The sequence below is a fragment of the Schistocerca gregaria genome, chromosome 6 (genome assembly GCF_023897955.1).
Source record: "Schistocerca gregaria isolate iqSchGreg1 chromosome 6, iqSchGreg1.2, whole genome shotgun sequence".
Classification (NCBI taxonomy): Eukaryota; Metazoa; Arthropoda; class Insecta; order Orthoptera; family Acrididae; genus Schistocerca; species Schistocerca gregaria.
Genome location: NC_064925.1, coordinates 151902116 through 151924340, shown reverse-complemented (window position 1 = coordinate 151924340; position 22225 = coordinate 151902116). Strand labels below are relative to the sequence as shown.

Genomic DNA, 22225 nt, shown 5'->3' with positions numbered 1-22225 from the left:
CGATTTCCTTCCCCATCCTTCCCTTGCGCTCCGTCTCTAATGACCTCGTTGTCGACGGGACGTTAAACACTAATCACCACCACCACACCTAGCTGAAAATGACTTACAAATTCGTGGCGACCTCCATCGGTATCGCGTTGGCCCACCCTTAGCCTCGATGACAGCTTCCACTCTCGCAGGCATACGTTTAATTAGGTGTATTGTGTACATAGTTCCGCATAGTCAGCGCTTACACAACTTTTCCACTAGAGCGCGCCCCGCTAAGCTCAACAGCACAGGAGCAGCGCTCGGCCGTCTCAGCACTACGAGATGGCGCTGCCATAGAGACGGACCAAATTCTGCTTCCGCCGATCCGTGTATTATATGTAACGCAGCCAATGAGATTGCTGCTTACGTAGAACGTTTTCTCCTCATGGATCACACTCATGCAGTGCTACATGAACACGCGAGGTATTATAACGAGTGTACAGACCTCTGATTAGTCAGTCTGCATTTGTCTGCACCAGTCTGTACCAATTTGCATTAGTCTTTACCAGTCTGTACGAGTTCTACATTTGTCTGTACGAGTTCTACATTTGTCTGTACCAGTCTACAGTCAAGTTTCAGTCTGCGCCTAATAATATTACCATATTACTGTGCATAGGCATGAAGATAAATATATAGACACTTTTGTCAAGTATCAGAGATACATGTGAGAATAAGATTGACGTACCAATACCAAAGGAACTTCAGACTGTCAATTGTAAATAGCATCCAGAACCAAGGTAAGTAATTTTTTATGCTTGTTATTATTTTAATAAACGTGTGTGAAAATTAATCAAGTTCTGTTTTAAGTTGGTCACCGCCAATTTGCTACTTTAAGCGTGCAAGTGGTATTTCTGTCATCTGACATAACGGCAGAAGATAAACACACCACGATAAGACCACTAGACATATTACTGACACCCGCCTACTTCGCTAGAGCGACAAGTCAAATAATCTGATGGTGTGTGTACTGAACGTCTTACAGTACGCACACCACAAGGGGCTGGAACGTTTCTTTGGGAATGGCAGCCCATTCTTCACGGAGTGCATCGGTGAGGCCTGGCACGAAGCCGGCATTCCAAAACATCCTAGAAGTGTTGTATAGGATTCGGGTCAGAACTCTGTACAAGCCAGCCCATTACAAAGATGTTATTGTCGTGTAACCACTTCGTCACAGGCCGTGCATTATGAACAGATGCTCAATCGTGTTGAAAGATGCATACGTCATCCCCGAACTGCTCATCAACAGTGGGAAGCAAGACGTTGCTTAAAACATCAATGTCCTGTGATAGTTCCAATCAAAACAACAAGGGGTGCAAGCCCCTCCGTAAAAAACACGACGACACCATAACACCGCCTCCTCCGAATTTTACTGTTGGCACTACACATGCTTGTAGATGACGTTCACCGGGCATTCGCCATACCCACACCCTGCCATCGGATCGCCACATTGTGTACCGTGATTCGTCGTTTCGCACAACGTTTTTGCACTGTTCAATCGTCCAATTTTTACGCTCCTCGCACCAAGCGAGGCATCGTTTGGCATTTGCCAGCGTGATATATGGCTCACGAGCATCTGCTCAACCATGAAATCCAAGTTTTCTCACCTTTCACGTAACTGTCATAGTACTGCAATGGGTTCTGATGCAGTTTGGAATTCCTCTGTTATGATCTGGATGGATGTCTACCTATTAAACATTGCGACCCTCTTCAACAGTCTGCGGTCTCTGTCAGTCAACAGATGAAGTCAGCCTGTACGGTTTTGTGCTGTGCGTGTCCCTTCACGTTTTCACCTCACTATAACATCGGAAACAGTGTACCTAGGGATGTTTAGGAGTGTGGAAATTTCTCGTACAGGCTTACGACATAAGTGGCATCCAATCACCTGACCACATTCGAAGTCCGTGAGTTCCGCGGAACGATCCATTCTTCTCTCTCACGATATCTAATGACTACTGCGGTCGCTGATATAGAGTACCTGGCAGTGGGTGGCCGCACAATGCACCTAATATGATAAACATACGTTTTTGGGGGTTCCTGGACAATTTTGATCACATAGTGTATATGTACTTCTCCAACAGATTAATGTCACTATTAGAAACCTGTTCGTCTGCACATCTGACAGGCGACTTTTTTGAAAAAGTGTGGACTTTTGACTTTTGGCTTCATGAATGATATTATGTGTGTGAGAGAGAAAGATGTTTCCCAAAATCTATCTAGACGGAAAACAATATCACACCTCATTCTGCTCTCTCAATGAGTGATTTCAACTGATTTTCGTATCAGCGACCACACCATTTTTTTACGGTCCTAACAACCAATGGCATCGTAGACATAAGTACTACTGACTAATTTCCCGGTTGAAGACCGCGTTCACTTCATATGTGCAATAAGCAATGATATCTTTACTATTAAAAGCTTCAAGATGTGCAACAGCCTTTACTGCATATCCAGGATATCGCACAACTGCAGCAGTTACGCAACCATTGCCATTTTTCGGTATACTATTCTGGGTAAGTGTAAAATTCAGAATCACCCGCAAAGTGCCGACGGACCTTGAGAACAAGTTGCGATCCCATCTTATTACTACACCATCCTGCGTGTTTTCGCATAAACATTGGCTCACTACAGCACATTTGTCACTTGTTCCTGTCTTCGTTTCGTTGGATTAACGAACATCGGCTCCCGATGAAATTTCCTTAGTGTTCTTTGACACTTCCCTAGATTACGTAACATTTCGAAATAATTTATCACTTGTTGCGTTAGCCTCCTTAAGCTAAATTTTTCTTAGTTCAGCATGTGTTTCACGGCACAGTTTCCGATTTGATTAACACTCTGTATTTGATTTAGTGATAACGTCCTAACGTAGTCATTGCAAGCTTTTTCCACGCCTCATATCCTTACGTGTCCCTTACCTGTGATATTCGTCCTGTACAATACTCTTGAATCATGAATGGAGAGGTGTCATGAAAATATGCGCCACCATAATCTAATCTCTGATTAGACAGAGAGTTCTTTCAGTGTGTATATTCCGGACTTAACACTGCCTATCATTTTCGTGTTACCGTTGAGGTTGGCTCTCGAGTTTCATGAGTCTTCTAGCAATATTTATCAAATATGGTGGTCTTATTTATTTGTTTTCAAATTCCGTAAGCTTGATTCACTTGGGATTTTAATACTTTTGGATTGATGTCCTTACACTGAAAGTAAATGAAATGTGTATGAATCACTGAGTACACTGCCAACATAACTGTTCTCGTAGTAGCACCAGACTGCAGGGTCAATCCTGTTTTCTGCTATATGCCTCATCGCCAAATCACCAATGGAAAGCAGATCGGATCAGAAAGGAATGTAATTAACGGATCAAATCGATAGCGGGGGAGGCTAAATTTCCAGGCTGAGTACAGGCCAGCTGCAAGGGGAGCAACGCATCCAATTACTCATACAACGCTATAATTTTAAATATCCTTATCAATTCAGCTTGACAAAGAAGTCAAATAAATTTAAAGAACCTGTTGAAGGATACTACCCGATTGGTTAGCCCATACCAAAGTGTAAGATCGGTGCTTAAAGATGGCCACGTGGGATTAGCCGAGCGGTCTGGGGCGCTGCAGTCATGGACTGTGCGGCTGGTCCCTGCGGTGATTCGAGTCCTCCCTCGGGCATGGGTGTGTGTTTGTCCTTAGGATAATTTAGGTTAAGTAGTGTGTAGGCTTAGGTACTGGTGACCTTAGCAGTTAAGTCACTAAGATTTCACACACATTTGAACATTTTTGCTTAAAGATGGGGCAGTAGGAGTAGAGTGAAAATGTTGTTGCGAGCTCATTTAACATCTCCCGTTCCAGTGCTCGACATAAAATGAGAAAAAGTTCTACAGCCACCACCACATAACGGCTGAACGAAATAAATTAATCATATATCATGTACCCTAACAAAGGCAATTGAGCATACATCGCCCGTCCCTCTGTGGATGAAGTACGTGGGGTTGCCTATCTTCAGGAGAGTAAAATATTTTTTGGTTCATTCTTATTTTACCCACCCTGTAACTCACACAGAATTCAAAAGAATAAATGTTGAATAAGAAAGAAGTAACCTATTCCTCGCTTCATACATTAGTTTGATGAAGATATGGAAGAGCTAATTTTAGTACAAAATACTCTTTATACCTGTTGTATGTACCGGAATACATTTGTAGATGTATGCAAGATGCCAAATACGACATTAAAACAACATTTCCCATCACTATGAAGATAGAATGATCAGTGACTGACACTGTGGCTCAATCGACAATTTAATACAAATTATTGAACACAGTCTTCCTTCTTGGCTGATGAAATATATCGTCTAGCTAATTTATACCACTTCAATAAAGATGGATATTTGTATCTCTTTAAGGTTACTCACACGCTTTTTCTTCATTTGAATCTGTGTGTAGTTCCGTTTGCTGTTAAACCCCGTATGCCCACACTAGCAATTTCCGAGAACGTGATCATTCTTTCTGTGAATAATCACACTCTCAGTCCATACAACTCCATGACCTCGCCTGAAATGATTTCGGTGCATGTGTGCCATCTACTTGTAACATACGATGAAAAATAGTGATATTACTATGAAGATAACATTTCATTTGTGTAACAGGTAAAGATCGACGAAATTGACGGACAAGGTACCGGTACTATAACAGGACATATCGTCTTTATCTAGTCATCGCCACCTTAACCTGGGTTGTTACACTGAGTTAGTGAACCTTTACACACGGTGAACCCGAACTCCGCCACCAATATTTCCTCAACTTTTCAGGAACCCATGGTCTGCGGTGGCTCGTCACTGAGCAATAATTGTATTATGACATTTCTTATTTGCTACGCCATTTACAATTTATGTGGAAATACTATCACAACACTGAACAATCCTGTAATCAGCAAACGCTAAAACGTACGAAGAAAAACACAATGCACTAATGCACAAGTACTGTGACTTAGTTGATCTTGTTGAAGGAAAAAATCAGAGTAGCGTGTTTGAGCACCTCTTTCTTTGCATTCAGTGGGTCTGCAGAGGAATATATAGACCATTTTAGGAGCAGTAAACACAACAGTACTGCTGTATATTACTGTTGACGTACAACTAACTTTACTGGAAAGAAGCAAACCCGGCACAGTGCCTCGCAGTACTGAACGAATATTGTGGTCGGTGAGTAAAATGGACATTACTGTTGCCAACAGCTAGTACTGTGAGGGAATAGAACCATTTTGTTTCCAAACAACACACGCTGAAAATTGGACTGTTGTGTTACTATTTTGTTCTCAATACGGACGGAAGAGTAACTATGGGTTTGAAACGAAACGAAGTGTAACAAATCTGTAACAAGAAAACGAAGACCACTAGTACAGGATAACAAAATACTCAGAAAATGTTACAGAACAGCCACCGAAAATTAGTCGGTTGAATTTGCGGTCACCCTGTACAGTGGAAGAGGTCAAAGAAATTACGAGTAAATTTAGTGAAGCCTTGAAGATTGTACGACAGAATGTGGAAACCGTGAAGACCTGAGGGCACGAGATCAGGGGAGTAAAGTGGGTGTGAAATGACTTCCCAGTCGAGCTTCTTTACAGTATTTTTTGGTGGTCTAGTAAAATGCGGGCGGGCGGTATTGTGGAATAGCATCACTTTACGCAGTCTTCTTGGTCGTTGTACTTGGAATCTCTCTGACGACGTCTCAGTTATTGGCACTAAAAATCAGGAGTGATGGTTACACCTCGGGCAAGCAACTCGTAATACACGACATCGTCGATCTTCCACCAGAGACATACCATTAGGTTTTACAAATACTCACGCGTCTTCGTACGGGGAGTTGCTCTATTGTTTGGGCTCAACCATTCCTTTCTTTCGATTATGTTAGCATGAACACACCCTTCCTCGTCACCGGTAACGATATAGGATAGGAATGGTCAATGATCTTCAGGAACGAATTGATAAAGAGCAAGCAGAGATGCAACTGTGGCCATCCGATGATTCTTGTGATTTTGTTTTAGAGCATGCGGTACCCACACCTACAATTTTAGAACCTTCCACACTTCGTGCATATCTGGCACTACGGAGGAATGGTCAAAGTTCGTCACATTTACTAGTTCAGCAGTAATTTAGATGGATCATTGGGGATTAATGAGATTAAACAATCTTCGTCAAACCCCGAAGGTCTCCCTGTGTGTGGAGAGTCACTAATGTCAAAACGATCCTTCTTAGAAGGAGAAATCCATTTTCTTGCCCCACTCTGTCCAGTGGCATTATCCTCACGCTCCGTGTATATGTTTCTGGCTCCCTCCGCTGCTGCCAACCTCTAGTGAATTAAAACAGAAGAAAATGTCGGAAATGTTCTGATCTCTTCACTTGGTTCTCGATTTTCTAACGTTCACAGCTCCACTCACTCTCTGCAAATGACAAAATGACGGTGTTTAAATTTAAAAAGCAACAGCGCACTACAAATACACTACTGGCTGTTAAAATTGCTACACCAAGAAGATATGCAGATGATAAACGAGTATTCATTGGAAAAATATATTATACTAGAACTGACATGTGATGACATTTTCACGCAATTTGGATGCATAGATCCTGAGAAATCAGTACCCAGAACAACCACCTCTGGCCATAATAACGGCCTTGATAGCCTGGGCATTAAATCAAATAGAGCTTAAATGGCGTCTACAGGTACAGCTGCCCATGCAGTTTCAACACGATACCACAGTTCATCACGAGTAGTGACTCGCTTATTGTGAAGAGCCAGTTGCTCAGCCACCATTGACCAGACGTTTCATTTGGTGAGAGATCTAGAGAACGTGCAAGCCAGTGCAGCAGTTGAACATTTCTGTATCCAGAAAGTCCCGCAGAGGACCTGCAACACGCGGTCGTGCATTATCCTGCTGAAGTGTAGGGTTTCACGGGGATCGAATGAAGGGTAGAGCCACGGGTCGTAACAAATCTGAAATGTAACGTCCACTGTTCAAAGTGCCGTTAATGCGAACAAGAGGTGGACGAGACGTGTAACCAATTGCACCCCATACCATCACGCTGGGTGATACGCCAGTATGGCGATGACAAATACACGCTTCTAATGTGCGTTCACCGCGATGTCGTCAAACACGGATGCGACCATCATGATGCTGTAAACAGAACCTGGATTCATCCAAAAAAAAGACGTCTTGCCATTCGTGCACCCGGGTTCGTCGTTGGGTACACCATCGCAGGCGCTCCTGTCTGTGATGCAGCGTCAAGGGTAACCGCAGCCACTGTCTCCGAGCTGATAGTCCGTGAAGCTGCAAATGTCTTCGAACGGTTCGTGCAGATGGTTGTTGTCTTGCGAACGTCCTCATCTGTTGACTCAGGGATCGAGAAGTGGCTGCACGATCCGTTACAGACATGCGGATAAGATGCCTGCCATCTCGACTGCTAGTGATACGAGGCCGTTGGGATCCAGCAAGGCGTTCCGTATTACCCTCCTGAACCAACCGATTCCATATTCTGCTAACAGTCATTGTATCTCGACCAACGTGAGCAGCAATGTCGTGATACGATAAACCGCAACCGCGATAGGCTACAATCCGACCTTTCTCAAAGTCGGAAACGTGATGGTACGCATTCCTCCCACTTACACGAGGCATCACAACAACGGTTCACCAGGCAAAGCCCCTCAACTGCTGTTTGTGTATGAGAAATCGGTTGGAAACTTTCTTTATGTCAGCACGTTGTAGGTGTCTCCACCGGCGCCAACCTTGTGTGAATGTTGTGAAAAGCTTATCATTTGCATATCAGAGCATCTTCTTCCTGTCGGTTAAATTTTGAGTCTGTAGCACGTCATCTTCGTGGTGTAGCAATTTTAATGGCCAGTAGTGTAGAACATGACAATCGATAAATAAACCCACAGCAATCGGAACACCAACATGCAGAAGAAAAACGCTACGAACTTGTGTACCAATACTAAATACCACGAAAATGGAGTTCCCATCAATAGGAATCCCAAATCATCTTCTAGACCACGTTTATGTTAAAATATACCTGCTCCTTGATGATGGAGTGTCGATTTATCTTTTGGATATTGTATTTTAGTTTAATAAATTATGTTCAGGAGTCATGCTTTAGGCACCCTATGCCATATTCTTTAGTACTTATGTATACTACTGATGTGGCATTCATTCCAAAGCCAGTTTAGCTCCTCTAATTGCTTGCTAATAATGCTCGTTATATGTGATGGCAAAATTTTAATCATGTTTCTCCGAGAAAAAACGTTTGACGTAGCCTGAACGTTTACATTTACATGCCTTTGATGTTTTAAATTTCTTAATTTCTACATATGCATCTACATCCATACACCTGACGGTGTGCGGCGGAGTACACCTTGAGTAGCTTTATCGGGTCTCCCTTCTATTCCAGTCTCGTATTGTTCGTAGAAAGAAATATTGTTGGTACGCCTCTGTGTGGGCTCTAATCTCTCTGATTTTATCCTCATGGTCTCTTTGCGAGATATACGTAGGAGGGAGCAATACACTGCTTGACTCTTAGGTGAAGGTATGTTCTCGAAACTTCAACAAATGCCCGTATCTACCTATTGAGCGTCTCTCTTGCAGAGTCTTCCCCTGGAGTTTATCTATCATCTCCGTAACGCTTTCGCGATTACTCAATGATCCTGTAACGAAGCGCGCTGCTCTCCGTTGGTACGGATCCCACACCGGTGAGCAGTAATCAAGCAGTGGGCGAACAAGTGTACTGTAACCTACTTCCTCTGTTTTCGTTCTGCATTTCTTTCCAGTGAATATCAGTCTGTCATCTGATATACCGACAATTAATTTTATATGGTCATTCCATTTAGAACCACTCCTTATGCCTATTCCCAGATAATTTACGGAATTAACTGCTTCCAGTTGCTGACCTGGTATATTGTAGATAAATGATAAAGGATCTTTCTTTATATGTATTCGCAGCACATTACAACGTGTCTACATTGAGATTCAATTGCCATTCCCTGCACCATGGCCGGCCGATGTGGCCGAGCGGTTCTAGGCGCTTCAGTCCGGAACCGCGGTGGTTCTACAGTCGCAGGTTCGAATCCTGCCTCGGGCATGGATGTGTGTGATGTCCTTAGGTTAGTTAGGTTTAAGTATTTCTAAGTTCTAGGGGACTGATGACCTCAGAAGTCAAGTCCCATAGCGCTCAGAGCTATTTGAGCCTGCACCATGCGTTAATTCGTTGACGATCATCGTTCATTTCGGTTCAATTTTCCATTGTTACAACCTCTCGTCATCCGCAAAAAGCCTCAGTTGAGTTTTGATGTTATCCACAAGGTCATTTATATAAAACTTCCTGGCAGATTCAAACTGTGTGCCCGACCGAGACTCTAACTCGGGACCTTTGCCTTTCGCGGGCAAGTGCTCTACCAATGAGCTACCGAAGAACGACTCACGCCCGGTACTCACAGCTCTACTTCTGCCAGTTGGTAGAGCACTTGCCCGCGAAAGGCAAAGGTCCCGAGTTCGAGTCTCGGTCGGGCACACAGTTTTAATCTGCCAGGAAGTTTCATATCAGCGCACACTCCGCTGCAGAGTGAAAATCTCATTCTGGAAACATCCCCCAGGCTGTGGCTAAGCCATGTCTGCATGTTTCGCAGAAGAGCTTCTGTAAAGTTTGGAAGGTAGGAGACGGATACTGGCAGAAGTAGAGCTGTGAGTACCGGGCGTGTGTCGTGCTTCGGTAGCTCAGTTGGTAGAGCACTTGCGCGCGAAAGGCAAAGGTCCTGAGTTCGAGTCTCGGTCGGGCACACAGTTTTAATCTGCCAGGAAGTTTCATATCAGCGCACACTCCGCTGCAGAATGAAAATCTCATTCTGGTCATTTATATATATTGTGAATGGCAACGGTCCTACGACACTCCCCTGCGGTACACCTGAAATCACTCTTACTTCGGAAGACTTCTCTCCATTGAGAATGACATGCTGCGTTTTGGTATAATTTCAGTTTACAGCCTGAATGCTACGCTATTTTAAAAGATTTTCCTAAATAATTCAACAGTTTTGTTTCCTTTGTTGACAGGGGCGTGCTGCTGCAGGGCCGTGAGCGCTACGAGGAGGCGATGCAGAGCCTGAGGCTGGCCATCCAGTACCGACCCACGCTGGCAGGTGGGTTGCCGTCTTCTGCCTACACTTACCATAATTTACGGACTATAAGACGCTAAGGACTATAAGACTCACCTTAATTTTTAAGGAATATTTTTTTAAAAAAAATTGTCTGCTTTTATTAGTAGATTGCAAAGCCAGACTAAAAAAGAAAATTAGTACCATAACGTGTAAGATTTTACGGCAGTCGAAAGTTTTAATTAATGAAGACATGATTAGACGCCTCTGCGGGGAGGATACGTTGGTTATGCTGCGACGACTGCAGGGTCTGCGTAAGAAGAAAGCTCAGCAACTTGGTACGCTCACTTTTTTGCTACGTTGACATGCCACCGAGACAATGCTAAGGCTTTTGAAGGTGAGAAGACTGTTTCACTCGGCGCAGGCTAATCGTATGTACTCAGGCATGGAGGTGGCGATGCTACGGGAGTGCAATGATCAAATACGTCGAGGACTGGCGGTAACTGGAAGCCGACAGTTAAATCTTGATTTATTTATTAGCAATGCAATGCAGTTTTGTGATTGGCAGAAGGTGGACAGGCTAACATTTATATTTATGGAACTGAGTATAGAATTGTCTCCTAATAGGTAGAAGAAGAAGTTTGAGAATATACAGAGGGGCAGGCAGGAAACATCAGTTACAGATGATTTCCGTGTGGTTATTAATTTGTTGGGAAGGAAATTACATAAGAAAAAAATTTCTGTTCTCTCGAAAGGAGGAAATTTTTCATTTACTCCATCAAAGGTTCCCGCGGATGATATTGTAGCTAATATAGGGGCGGTGATTCATGGGTCATCACCCCATTCTGCTGATGAAATCAGGATGGAAACAGCCAGGATACTAGGTAAAGCTAAGTCACCTAGCACTAATGTGTATGAAGGAGAAAGGAAGCTGTTACGGGAGATTAATGCGGACAGGAATATTATTGCACTGCTGATAAGATTAATGCTAGCCGGCCGCTGTGACCGAGTGGTTCTAGGCGCTTCAGTTCGGAACCGTGGTGGTGCTACGGTCGCAGGTTGGAATCCTGCCTCGTGCATGGATGTGTGTGATGTCCTTAGGTTAGTTAGGTTTAAGTAGTTTTAAGTCTAGGGGACTGATGACCTGAGATGTTGTCCCATAGTGCTTAGAGCCTTTTGAACCATCTGAAGGGTAATACTACCATTGTGATGAAGAGGGAGGACTACCATAGGAAGATCAATTACCTTTTGGATTCTAACACTTATAAGAAGCTTCAAAAGTATCCTGCAATGGAAGTGTTAGGAGCTACCAATCGATCAATAAAAAAAAGTCTTCCATTCCTACAGAGGAAGCTTACTTTCCAAGATTATATGGGCTACCGAAGATACATAAGCCTAATGTCCCATTGAGGCAGATTGCGAGTGCTATTGGATCGCCTACTCAGGAATTGGCAAGATATCTCGCCTCCTTGCTACAACCACACATTGGTAAAAGTGATTATCACATTAAAAATCTTATGCACTTTATCGAAAAATTGATGGAGATTACCGTCAGCCCATGGGATATCCATGTCAGCTTTGATGTGGTATCCCTGTTTACCATGGTTCCTGTAGACGAAGCTCTTTCAAATATGGCTGAAACGTTTCCCACTTGGTTTCGACGGTGCCTGTCCATTACGTATTTCCAGTATGATAACGAATTTCTCGAACAGAGCGAAGGAGTGACCATGGCCAGGTCTCTGAGTCCAGCTGTTGCTAATCCATTCATGGACTTTTCTAAAGAGAAGGCGCTGCAGTCTGCCAGTGAAAGCCCTTTGAAGTGATATCGGTATGTGGATGACACTTTTGTGGTAAGGAATCGAGGTGAAAATAGGTTGTATGGTTTCTTTTTGCACCTAAATAGTATTAATCCAAAGATACAGTTTACTATGGAGAAAGAGAGTAGTGGAAACCTCGATTTTTTTGGATGTGTTAGTAATTAAACGGGCTGAGGAGTGTAGGGCATAAAGCGTATAGAATAGATACGCACGCGGACCGTTAGCTCCATAAGGATTCGAACCATCATCCCAGGCAAAAGAGAGGTGCCATTAAAACGTTGGTGGACAGAGATAATAAGATCTGTGAGGCAGTTTATTTCCAAGATGAGCTAAATCATTTAAAAAAACTGGGTACGCTGACAACGAGATAGGTCCAGCACTCCATCTCGGAAGAGAAGGGTGTGGCAACAATCAGCAACAACAGCTGTAAGCTGGAAAAGTTTTTCTTCCATTAATTTGCAACATTCCGGACCGCCCTGAGAATGTTCTGACCAAGTTTCAAGTTGAAACAATCTTTAGACCCACCAAGAAGATAAGTGAGTGTTTAAGATGTGCGAAAGGAGCTCGACACCCGTTAGCGACTTCTGAGGTGCATAAAATTCCATGTAGCTGTGGGAAGGCTTATATTGGAAAAACGAAAAGAAGTGTCAATACGCGCTCAACAGAACGCAAGAAGAACTGCTGACTGGGACATATCGACAAATCAGCTGCAGCGGAACCTGTTTTTAAAGACAGTGATCATGAAATAAAATTTACTGAGACAAGTGCGGTAGCCAGGACATCGCATTATTGTGCACGCATGCGCAGAGAAGCTATAGAGATTCAGAAACACCACAATAATTTTAATAGAAAAGAGGAAGGCTTAAAGTTAGATAAGATATGGCGGTCGACATCGCACCGATGATTTGGCAATCGATTACCTCCAATCGAGAATAATGAAGTTAGTCCGAGATAGACTTACATTCAGCCCCAAGTGACGTACGGTGGTATCCTCTATGCGCTCTATCGAAACGGGACCTCCAAGGCCTGGTAGCTAGACGTTGACTCACCTCGGAAGACGTTTTGACACTATACCACACAAGCGGCTTGTAGTGAAATTGCGTGCTTAGGGAATATCGTCTCAGCAATGTGACTGGATTTGTGTTTTCCTGTCAGAGAGGTCACAGCTCGTAGTAATCGACGGAAAGTCATCGAGTGAAACGGAAGTGATTCCTGGCGTTCCCAAAGGTAGTGTTATAGGCCCTTTGCTGTTCCTCATCTACATAAAGGATTTGGGAGACAATCTGAGCAGCCGCCTTACATTGTTTGCAGATGAGGCTATCGTTTATCGACTAATAAAAACATCAGAAGATCAAAACAAATTGCAAAACGATCTGGAAAAGATATCTGAATGGTGCGAAAATTGGCAGTTGACTCTAAATAACGAAAAGTATGAGGTCATCCACATGAGTGCTAAAAGGAATTCGTTAAACTTCGGTGACACGATAAATTAGTCAAAACCGAAAGTCGTAAATTCAACTAAATACCTACGTATTTCAGTCATGAACAAATTAAATTGGAAGGAACACATAGAAAATGTTGTGGGGAAGGCTAACCAAAGACTGCGTTTTATTGGCAGGACACTTGGAAAGTGTTACAGATCTTCTAAGGAGACTGCCTACACTACGCTTGTTCAAAGAAGGGCAGCACTTTTTGTATTACAGTGAAATATGGGAGAGAGAGTGTCACAAGAATGATACAGGATTTGCGCTGGACATCATTTAAAGAAAGGCGTTTTTCGTTGCGACGGAACCTTCTCACGAAATGCGATTTGCACAGTATGCATGTAGATGTAGGTGTAGACGTCGCCCGAAGTTGACAACGAAACGTCAGGAAGAAGAAGTTTTACAGATCGACCACGGCCTCTCAGCCCGTAAGTTTTAACTAAAGAAAATTCTTAGTTTATAAAACCGAACTGCCCTGAGAATCGTCATCTGAACTTTCTTCTTCTTCTTCCTCTTCGTCGTCATCGATGTAAGATGGTCTTCTCTGCCTTCGAGAGCATTACTTATGCCGCACTTCTTGAAAGATTTACGGTATTTGAAACATTTTTCTAATAATTCCAGTGCCATTTTGACAGTATCCTTGAACGCCATACGTCATATTCTAGTTTTGGCCATATTGCATTTAGTCCCCTATTTGCACCTTTAGTCTTCCAAATTTTTCTCATTTCTCCTTTACTAACCCGCCCAAACGCTTTTTTCTTTTGGGGGACCGCCGAAATGCCTCACACCTTCTCTGTTTTCGTGTTCTTTTGCATATGCTGTTACTTTCAATTTATGGTCCGCATCGTAGGAATGCCTTTTATTTTTTCCATTAAGAAACTAGCTACTAAGAAAAATATTGCACTGTTACCGATAACGTAAATCAGTTTCAGTTCAAGTTCACTGGCACCGTAGACTGCAATGACGCATCATAGGCTAGACACTGTTCAGGGTTTGTGATGGCGGGGCGGGAGGGAGACGTTGTTAGCAAGGTTGTGAATCCCCGCATATCATGTTCGTCGCATCGGTGCATTGTGCTGCCGGTTGAATCCAATGTTGCCAGTTAGAGATAGGTTTCCCGCGGCATCGAAAGTATTGACGTTTTTAAAACGGTCGGGAATTGTAAGTCAAATATTGGACATCTTTATGTTAATTTCGAGTTTAAGACGCACCTGAGTTTTGGTGGTAATTTTGCGAAGAAAAATAGCGTCTTATAGTCTGTAAAATACGATAACACTCCGTAGCTTCTTGTACGTCTGCGAGATCCCACATCTCTAAAATAATGTGGCATGCAGATTAGCTCGATAACACTGCATATTATCTATAAAGGCGCATGCCAATCAAACCCAAGGTATATCGATCCTTAACAATTAGTTGTTCCCACTTTTACTCTGATCTCATTTAGTACCCTTTTTTGGGTAAATAACGTACTGAATAGTCTCATGTAGAGGAGGAATAACAAAACCGAATAGCTACCTCTCGCAACGAGCTTTGATTTTATGCCTTGGGCTCTATTTGTGAATAATCTGAGTGAGCATCAGTTACTGTAAAGACCAGCTGTGTTACAATGTTAGGTCTAGCCGGCTCATGCGCGTGCACTCATGCGCCCATTTGCCATTCGTTTATTCATACACATGTTTATTGATGATGAGCCGAGTATGAACCAACAAAATAAATGTCGCGCAATGAGTAGCGCCTTTCGGATGAAATTATCTTAAGTGAACAACATGCCAGTGTATGTTCATGTTAATGTCTTATGCAGTTAAAAAACACTAATTGAGTCGGCCTGAGCCGGCCGGTGTGGCCAAGCGGTTAAAGGCGCTTCAGTCTGGAACCACGCGACCGCTACGGTCGCAGGTTCGAATCCTGCCTCGGGCATGGATGTGTGTGATGTCCTTCGGTTAGTTAGGTTTAAGTAGTTCTAAGTTTTAGGGGACTGATGACCTCAGATGTTAAGTCCCATAGTGCTCAGAGCCATTTTTTTGAACCAACGCTAATTGAACAATTGTAAGGTGGTAGACTGTAATTGTAAGTATATGGGCTCAGCATCCTCATAATTAGAACAATTTCAGACATCTTATATATGACGCAGATTGGGAATAGGAGGTGAATTTGTTGCGTATGAATTATTGTAAAATCTTTCCTATATATTTCTACTTTATTAAAAATTTCAGTTATCTTCCTAGCTTTCAGAACAGCAGACAAATTACTTACTAACTTTTTTCTGATAAACCTTACAATTTGACAATCGAATGGTAATCTTGTCTAACCAGTCTCCAATAACATGTGAGGGTCGGGATTTGAAGGATGTAACATTCGATTACAGTCATACGTACTCCAAAAAGAAACATTCGACTATTGCTGGATGATTAAAGCAAATAACGTCATGAGAGAATTTAGAGGTAGTTAGCCTGTGCTATGCGGATACCCACGTGATTGTACCATGTTTTGTTTACTAACACAAGATAGTGGTTAGCATATATTGGATGATTCTTATTAACATTTAAAAAAAAACCCAAGGGACGTAGTTGACACTGAGACAAGTAATTTGGTGCAAGACACATAGGCCTGCAAATTCGGGAAATACCTCGAAAACGTATGGCAAGTGTTGAACATGTGACGTCACCAGATGACGTACCTTGGTGCGCTTGGAGCAGTTGCACCTGATCATTACAATCCAAGTTACTCATTGACGTCGGCGTGGCCCCGGACCTAGGTGCACGGCTTCAGGGATTGGGCCTTAGGCCTCGAGTGTTCTGGCAGGCAGAATTTTATTTGCATTGCGTTAGCCAAGTTTGTATTTACATTTAAGTAAGACTGAGGTAAGATTTACTGTTTTATTTACCATTGTCTTAGTTTCCTCTGGTTCATTGCAACGTGCAGGACAGCAAAAACCTAAGGTATTTCGTGAAAAGTAAATGAGTACAGGCCTCCGAATTGCGTCGCTGTGAGGACAATAATTCTGTATCTTCTGTTTTCACGACAGTTCATATTTACAAAAGTTGTACGACATTTGCATCGTTAGCGTGGCTGAAGTATTGCCGCGCCTCTGTCAACCATCACTTCACGCACGCACTCGAAAATATCCACCGTGCTTGGGTTCACCGCTGAAAGTGCGTGATGACGTACGTCACCTGGTTATTTACTTACCGTGACCACAATACCAACATCCCTTACGTAAGCTTCAAGCATGGTTCTGATACTGGCGCGTGCTTACAATTGGCCACAAGGCGGCGGTGTGCCAAAAGTTTCTGTCACTAGACACTGTTGTTGAGGTCTTCAATCGCAAGAGTGATTTCATGGAGCTCTCCATGCGACTCTATCCTGTGCAAGCCTCTCATCTCTCAGTAACTGCTGCAACCTACCCCCTTCTGAATTATGTTACTGTATTCAGCTCTTGGTCTCCCTCTATGATTTTTACCCCCTCCCGGCACTTTCAACCAGTACTAAATTGGTGATCCCTTGATGTCTCATAATTTATCCTACCAACCGATCCGTTCTTCTAGTTGGGGTCAACTCATTAGTCACGTGATATACCCACCTAATCGTCAGCATTCTTTTGTAGCACCACATTTCTAAAGCTCCTAATCTCTTCTAGTTTAAATTGTTAAGTTTTTTTTCACTTCTACTGTGGTGTCACCGCCAGACACCACACTTGCTAGGTGGTAGCCTTTAAATCTGCCGCGGTCCGGTAGTATACGTCGGACCCGCGTGTCGCCACTATCAGTGATTGCAGACCGAGCGCCGCCACACGGCAGGTCTACAGAGACTTCCTAGCACTCGCCCAGTTGTACAGCCGACTTTGTTAGCGATGGTTCACTGACTTCTACGCTCTCATTTGCCGAGACGATAGTTAGCATAGCCTTCAGCTACGTTATCTGCTACGACCTAGCAAGGCGCCAGTATCCGTCCTATTGACATTGTGAATCATGTACCATAAAGAACGACGTTCTCCATTAATGGATTAAAGTTAAGTATTCCACCAGCTACGTCCGTTTTTCTCAATTCTAATTCCCTTGTCATGTTCCAGACCTCACGCCAGCCTGCGTGAGCTGAAACGCGTGCATTTCGGCCTCCTTTAGTTGCGAGGTGTTGGCTCTCCTGCCAACCACAACATCTACACTCGTCTATACTCCATATAAATACTTTCAGGAAAGACTTCCTAACACTTAAATCTATATTCAATGTTAACAAATTTCTTTTATCCAGAAACGCTTTTCTCGCCATTGGCAGCCTACATTTTATTTCCTCTCTACTTTGGCCATCATCAGTAATTTTGCTGCCCAAATAGCAGAGCTCATCTACTATTTCCTAATATATTTGCCTCATTGTCACGATATTTAATTTTACTACATTCCATTACCCTTGTTTTACTTCTGTTGCCCGCATCTCGTGGTCGTGCAGTAGCGTTCTCGCTTCCCACGCCCGGGTTCCCGGGTTCGATTCCCGGCGGGGTCAGGGATTTTCTGTGCCTTGTGATAGCTGGGTGTTGTGTGATGTCCTTAGGTTAGTTAGGTTTAAGTAAGTTCTAAGTTCTAGGGGACTGATGACCATAGATGTTAAGTCCCATAGTGCTCAGAGCCATTTTTTTACTTCTGTTGACGTTCATCTCATATCGTACGTTTAAGACCGTGTCCATTCCGTTCAGCTGACCTTCCAAGTCGTTTGCTGTCTCTGACAGAATTACAGTGTCATCGACAAACGTCAAAGCTATTATTTCTCCGCCGCGCGGGGTAGCCGAGCGGTCTAGGGCGCCTTTTCGCGGTCCGCGCGTCTCCCCCCGTCGGAGGTTCGAGTCCTCCCTCGGGCATTGGTGTGTGTGTTGTCCTTAGTATAAGTTAGATTAAGTAGTTTGTAAGCTTAGAGACCGATGACCTCAGCAGTTTGGTCACATAAGACCTTCAAACAAGTTTCCAATTTTTATTCCTCATCCGTGAAATTTAATTCCTATTCCAAATTTTTCTTTGGGTATCCTTTACTGCTTTTTCAATGTACAGATCGACTAAGGTCTGGAATAGGCTAAAGCCCTGACTCACACCCTCTCATGCCCTTCTACTCTTTTAACTGTGCAAGTTCTAATTAGCCATTCGCTCACTGTATTTTGACCCTGCTACCTTCAAAATTTCCGACAGAGTATTCCACTCAACATTGTCGAAAGCTATGTATAAGCCTACAAAAGCTATTAATGCTTTCCTTAATCTGTTTCTAACGTAAGTCGTAGGTTCAATATTGCCTCGTGTGCTCTTACATTTCTCCAAAATTCAGACTGATCCTCCCTGAGATAAGTTTAAATCAGTTTTTCCATTCTTCTGCAAAGAATTCGTGTTATTAATTTGCAGAGTTGATTCATCAAACTTACAGTTCGGTAATTTTTACGCCTGTCAGCAACCTTCTTATTTGGAACTGGAATTATTAAATTCTTCGTCAAGTCTGACGAAAAGGTTTTATAATGGCTGGCTATCAGTAGTTGTTACGGAACGTCGTCCACTCCTGGGGCCTTGTTTCGACTTAGGTCTTTCAGTCCTCCGTCAGATTCTCTCTCAGTATCATATATCACATCTCATCTTCATCATCTTCCGTTTCTAAGTTAAAGCCTTCCTCTCTCTGGTATAGACTCTCTACGTACTCCTTCCATCTTTCAACTTTCCCTTCTGTGCTTAGGATTGGTTTCCCATCTGAGCTCTCCTTCTCTTTTCCAAAAGGACTCTTGAATTTTCCTCTAGCCCGTATTTATCTTTCCCTCGTGAAATCCAATTCTATATCCTTATATTTGTTCTCTAGGCATTCCTGCTTTGCTCTTTTGCACTTTCTGTCAATCTCATTCTTTAACGTTTGTGTTTCCTTTCGCCTGGTTCATTTGCTCCATTTTTATAATTTCACCTTTCATGGATTTCTACTAAGGCTTTTTTTTTTACCAATTTGATCCTCTGCTGCCTTTAGTATTTCATCTCTTAAAGCTACCCAGTTGTATTCTGCTGTATTGTTTTCCTCTGTTGTAGTCAACCGTTGCCTCATGTTCCTCCTGAAACATCCTCTACCTATTTCAGTTTTCCATGTTCCTTCACGTTAATTTCCTCCCTTTTTTCAGTTTCTCTGGTGTTAATCTACTTTTCATAACCTATCATGTGTAGCCAGAATCCTTATGTCCCCTGGACACGTCTTGAAATCTGGATCCGGAATATCTGTCTTACCATTATAAAATCAATGTGAAACATTCAGATATCTCCAGGTTTCTTATCATATATACATTTTCCTTTCAGTATTCTTAAACCAAGTGTTATAAATAATTAAATTATGCTCTGTGGAAAATTCTAACAGGCAACTTCCTCTTTCAGTCCTGTCAATAGTCCACATTCACCTATATTTCTTTTTATTCTCTTCGTTTTCCTGCTGTCGTCTTCTAGTCGCCCATCACAATTAAATTTACATCTCCTTATCGATCTAAATAGTTTCCTTTATCTCGTCCTACATTTCTTCAATCCCTTCTTGATGTGTGGGCCTAGTTGACACACAAACTTGTTTTGTGGTAGGTATGGCCTTTGTGTATATCTTGGCTACGATAAAGCATTCATTATGCTTTTCATACTAGTTTATCTGCACTCCACTTTTCTTGCTTTCATTAAACCCACTCCTGCATTACTTCCATTTCATTTTGTGTATATAACATTCTATTCATCTGACTGGAAATTCTGTTCCTATATCCACCGGACTTCAGTAATTCCGATTATATCTAACTTCAGCTTATCCATTTCTCTTTTTAATTTTTCTAACCCACCTGCCCGATTAAGAGATCTGACATTCCATGCTCCGATATGTAGAACGCCAGCTTGTGTCTCTTGATGACAACATCTTCCTGCGTAGTCCCCGTCCAGAGACCTGAATGGGAGACTATTTTACCTCATGAATAGTTTACCCAAGGTGACTCCATCATAATTTAACCACACGGTAGAAGTAAATTCCCTGGGGTTCTAATTTCTGCTTGCTTTCAGTCGTTCGCAGTACCAGCACATCAAGGCCGTTTTGGTTGATGTTACAAGGCAGATCCAGATCAGTCACTCATCCAAGACTTGAACTCCCTCGCAAAATTTGGGCCGAAACTTGTCAAATCAGTTGATTCATCGCAACTAAACTTCATCACGGAACAATTCTATCTAATTACTTGAGAAAATTTAACACAATTCTGAATTATAAAAACTTCGTTCTAAAACTTATAGCTCAGCTTGCCAAAAGTGCTCGTTACTTGTGAAGTTCACTACTCTAGTGTCGCTTCCGCTGTGTGTCCCCGTGCGCCTCAAACTCTTTGGTGGTGGGGAGAAAAAGCATTGTGCCACTACCTGTGATTTACACGTGGGTAGGTGACCATTCATTCTCTGCCTCTATGAACCTCTCTTAAGACTGAAAGAAATCAAATTTGTACCCCAAACTCACGGAACTACAGTGTTTTCTTGCTCAGATGGAACGCCTTTCAAAGATGCTTACAATCCTGTTTATTTAATACACTCTCATACGGAAGGGAATGGAAGGAAGCAAGACTTGCGAGAAGTGGTGAGGAAAGAATGATACCTTTAAACATTTGCGTTCAAGTTAAAGCAGTCCCAAAATTAAAAGTAGCTAATTGCTGCCAACAAATCGCGGCAAAATTTGCGCACTGGCACCATGAAAGCGATACATATTGTCCCCTTTCAGTATGTTTCAGGAAGTCGCCACCTAAATCGAATTAAGGATTTCGTTTAGCATGTGTTCGATTATTATTGTACAGCAGTTGTTAAAAGAAGTAAATGATTAATAGTCATCAAAGACTTCCTGCTCTGGCAGTTTCTGTGTAATAATTTAGTTCATAGTTGATGCAACTGTTAAGGCATTCCCGGTGATCTAATGACATCCAGGATTGTCTGGTGTTCAGCCCGATATCAGCGTTGTACTTGGAGCAGTCTCAGATAGCACCTGATGAAGATTACGAGCTACGTTACCGAAATATCGTCCAAGAACGATGCTGATTCAAAGGTAATTTTCGCAATTCAGTACATTTTCGAATTATCTAAGCAGCACCATGTTAGCTCATCTGAGGTCTTCTAGGAGCACACTTTCTAATGCCAATGATACATTCGTCTCTTGTGTGTTCCTCTTCCTATGTAGAGATCGACTTTCAGCTATGCACAAAGACAAAAATCAAAACGACGAAGATTGAGGAATCTTAGTGACCAAGAAACGTTATCATTTCTGAAACGCCCGCTAAATCACGCAGGGCTAATAGGTAATAAGGATTGTGGAAAGGGCCAAGAGAGTTGAGGTCGGATTCATTTCAGAATTGTAATTTATTATCATTTAGTTGTCATATGTACTTTTGAAAGAATTAAATTTGCTTCGCGGCTGAAGGTCTCCAAACACATGCTTTAGAATAACTTCAGTTATGAAGAGACATGACACACAGGTAAATTTACGAATAAGGTAACTCGTATACATATATGAGATCAGCATGCGATGCGGCTGAAGGCCGCCAGATTAAATCTTCACGATTTGGCACAATATCCCTCAGGAGGGCGTCCAACAACTACATTAATCAATGACAAGCCGAATGACTGCTCGCGTAAGGGCCAGAGGCGGACGAAAGCGTTACTGTCTTTCTCTGTTTGTGAAGCTCTTTCTCTTAAATAAATCATCCAATTTTTTTGATATTGTTAATATTTGTTTATCTATAGACGTACATCATATTTACCGAATTCAGTCCCATTCGGATGAGA

General features: G+C 42.6%; 1 protein-coding gene across 1 annotated transcript in view; it reads left to right on the top strand.

Moving 5' to 3' along the window:
* Positions 1-22225, top strand: part of LOC126278778 (protein O-mannosyl-transferase TMTC2) — a 990803-nt gene that overhangs the window by 763394 nt on the left and 205184 nt on the right. The window contains exon 7 of the mRNA XM_049979055.1: positions 10104-10189. Within this exon, the coding sequence (XP_049835012.1) occupies positions 10104-10189 (86 nt within the window). The remainder of the gene's footprint in view (positions 1-10103; positions 10190-22225) is intronic.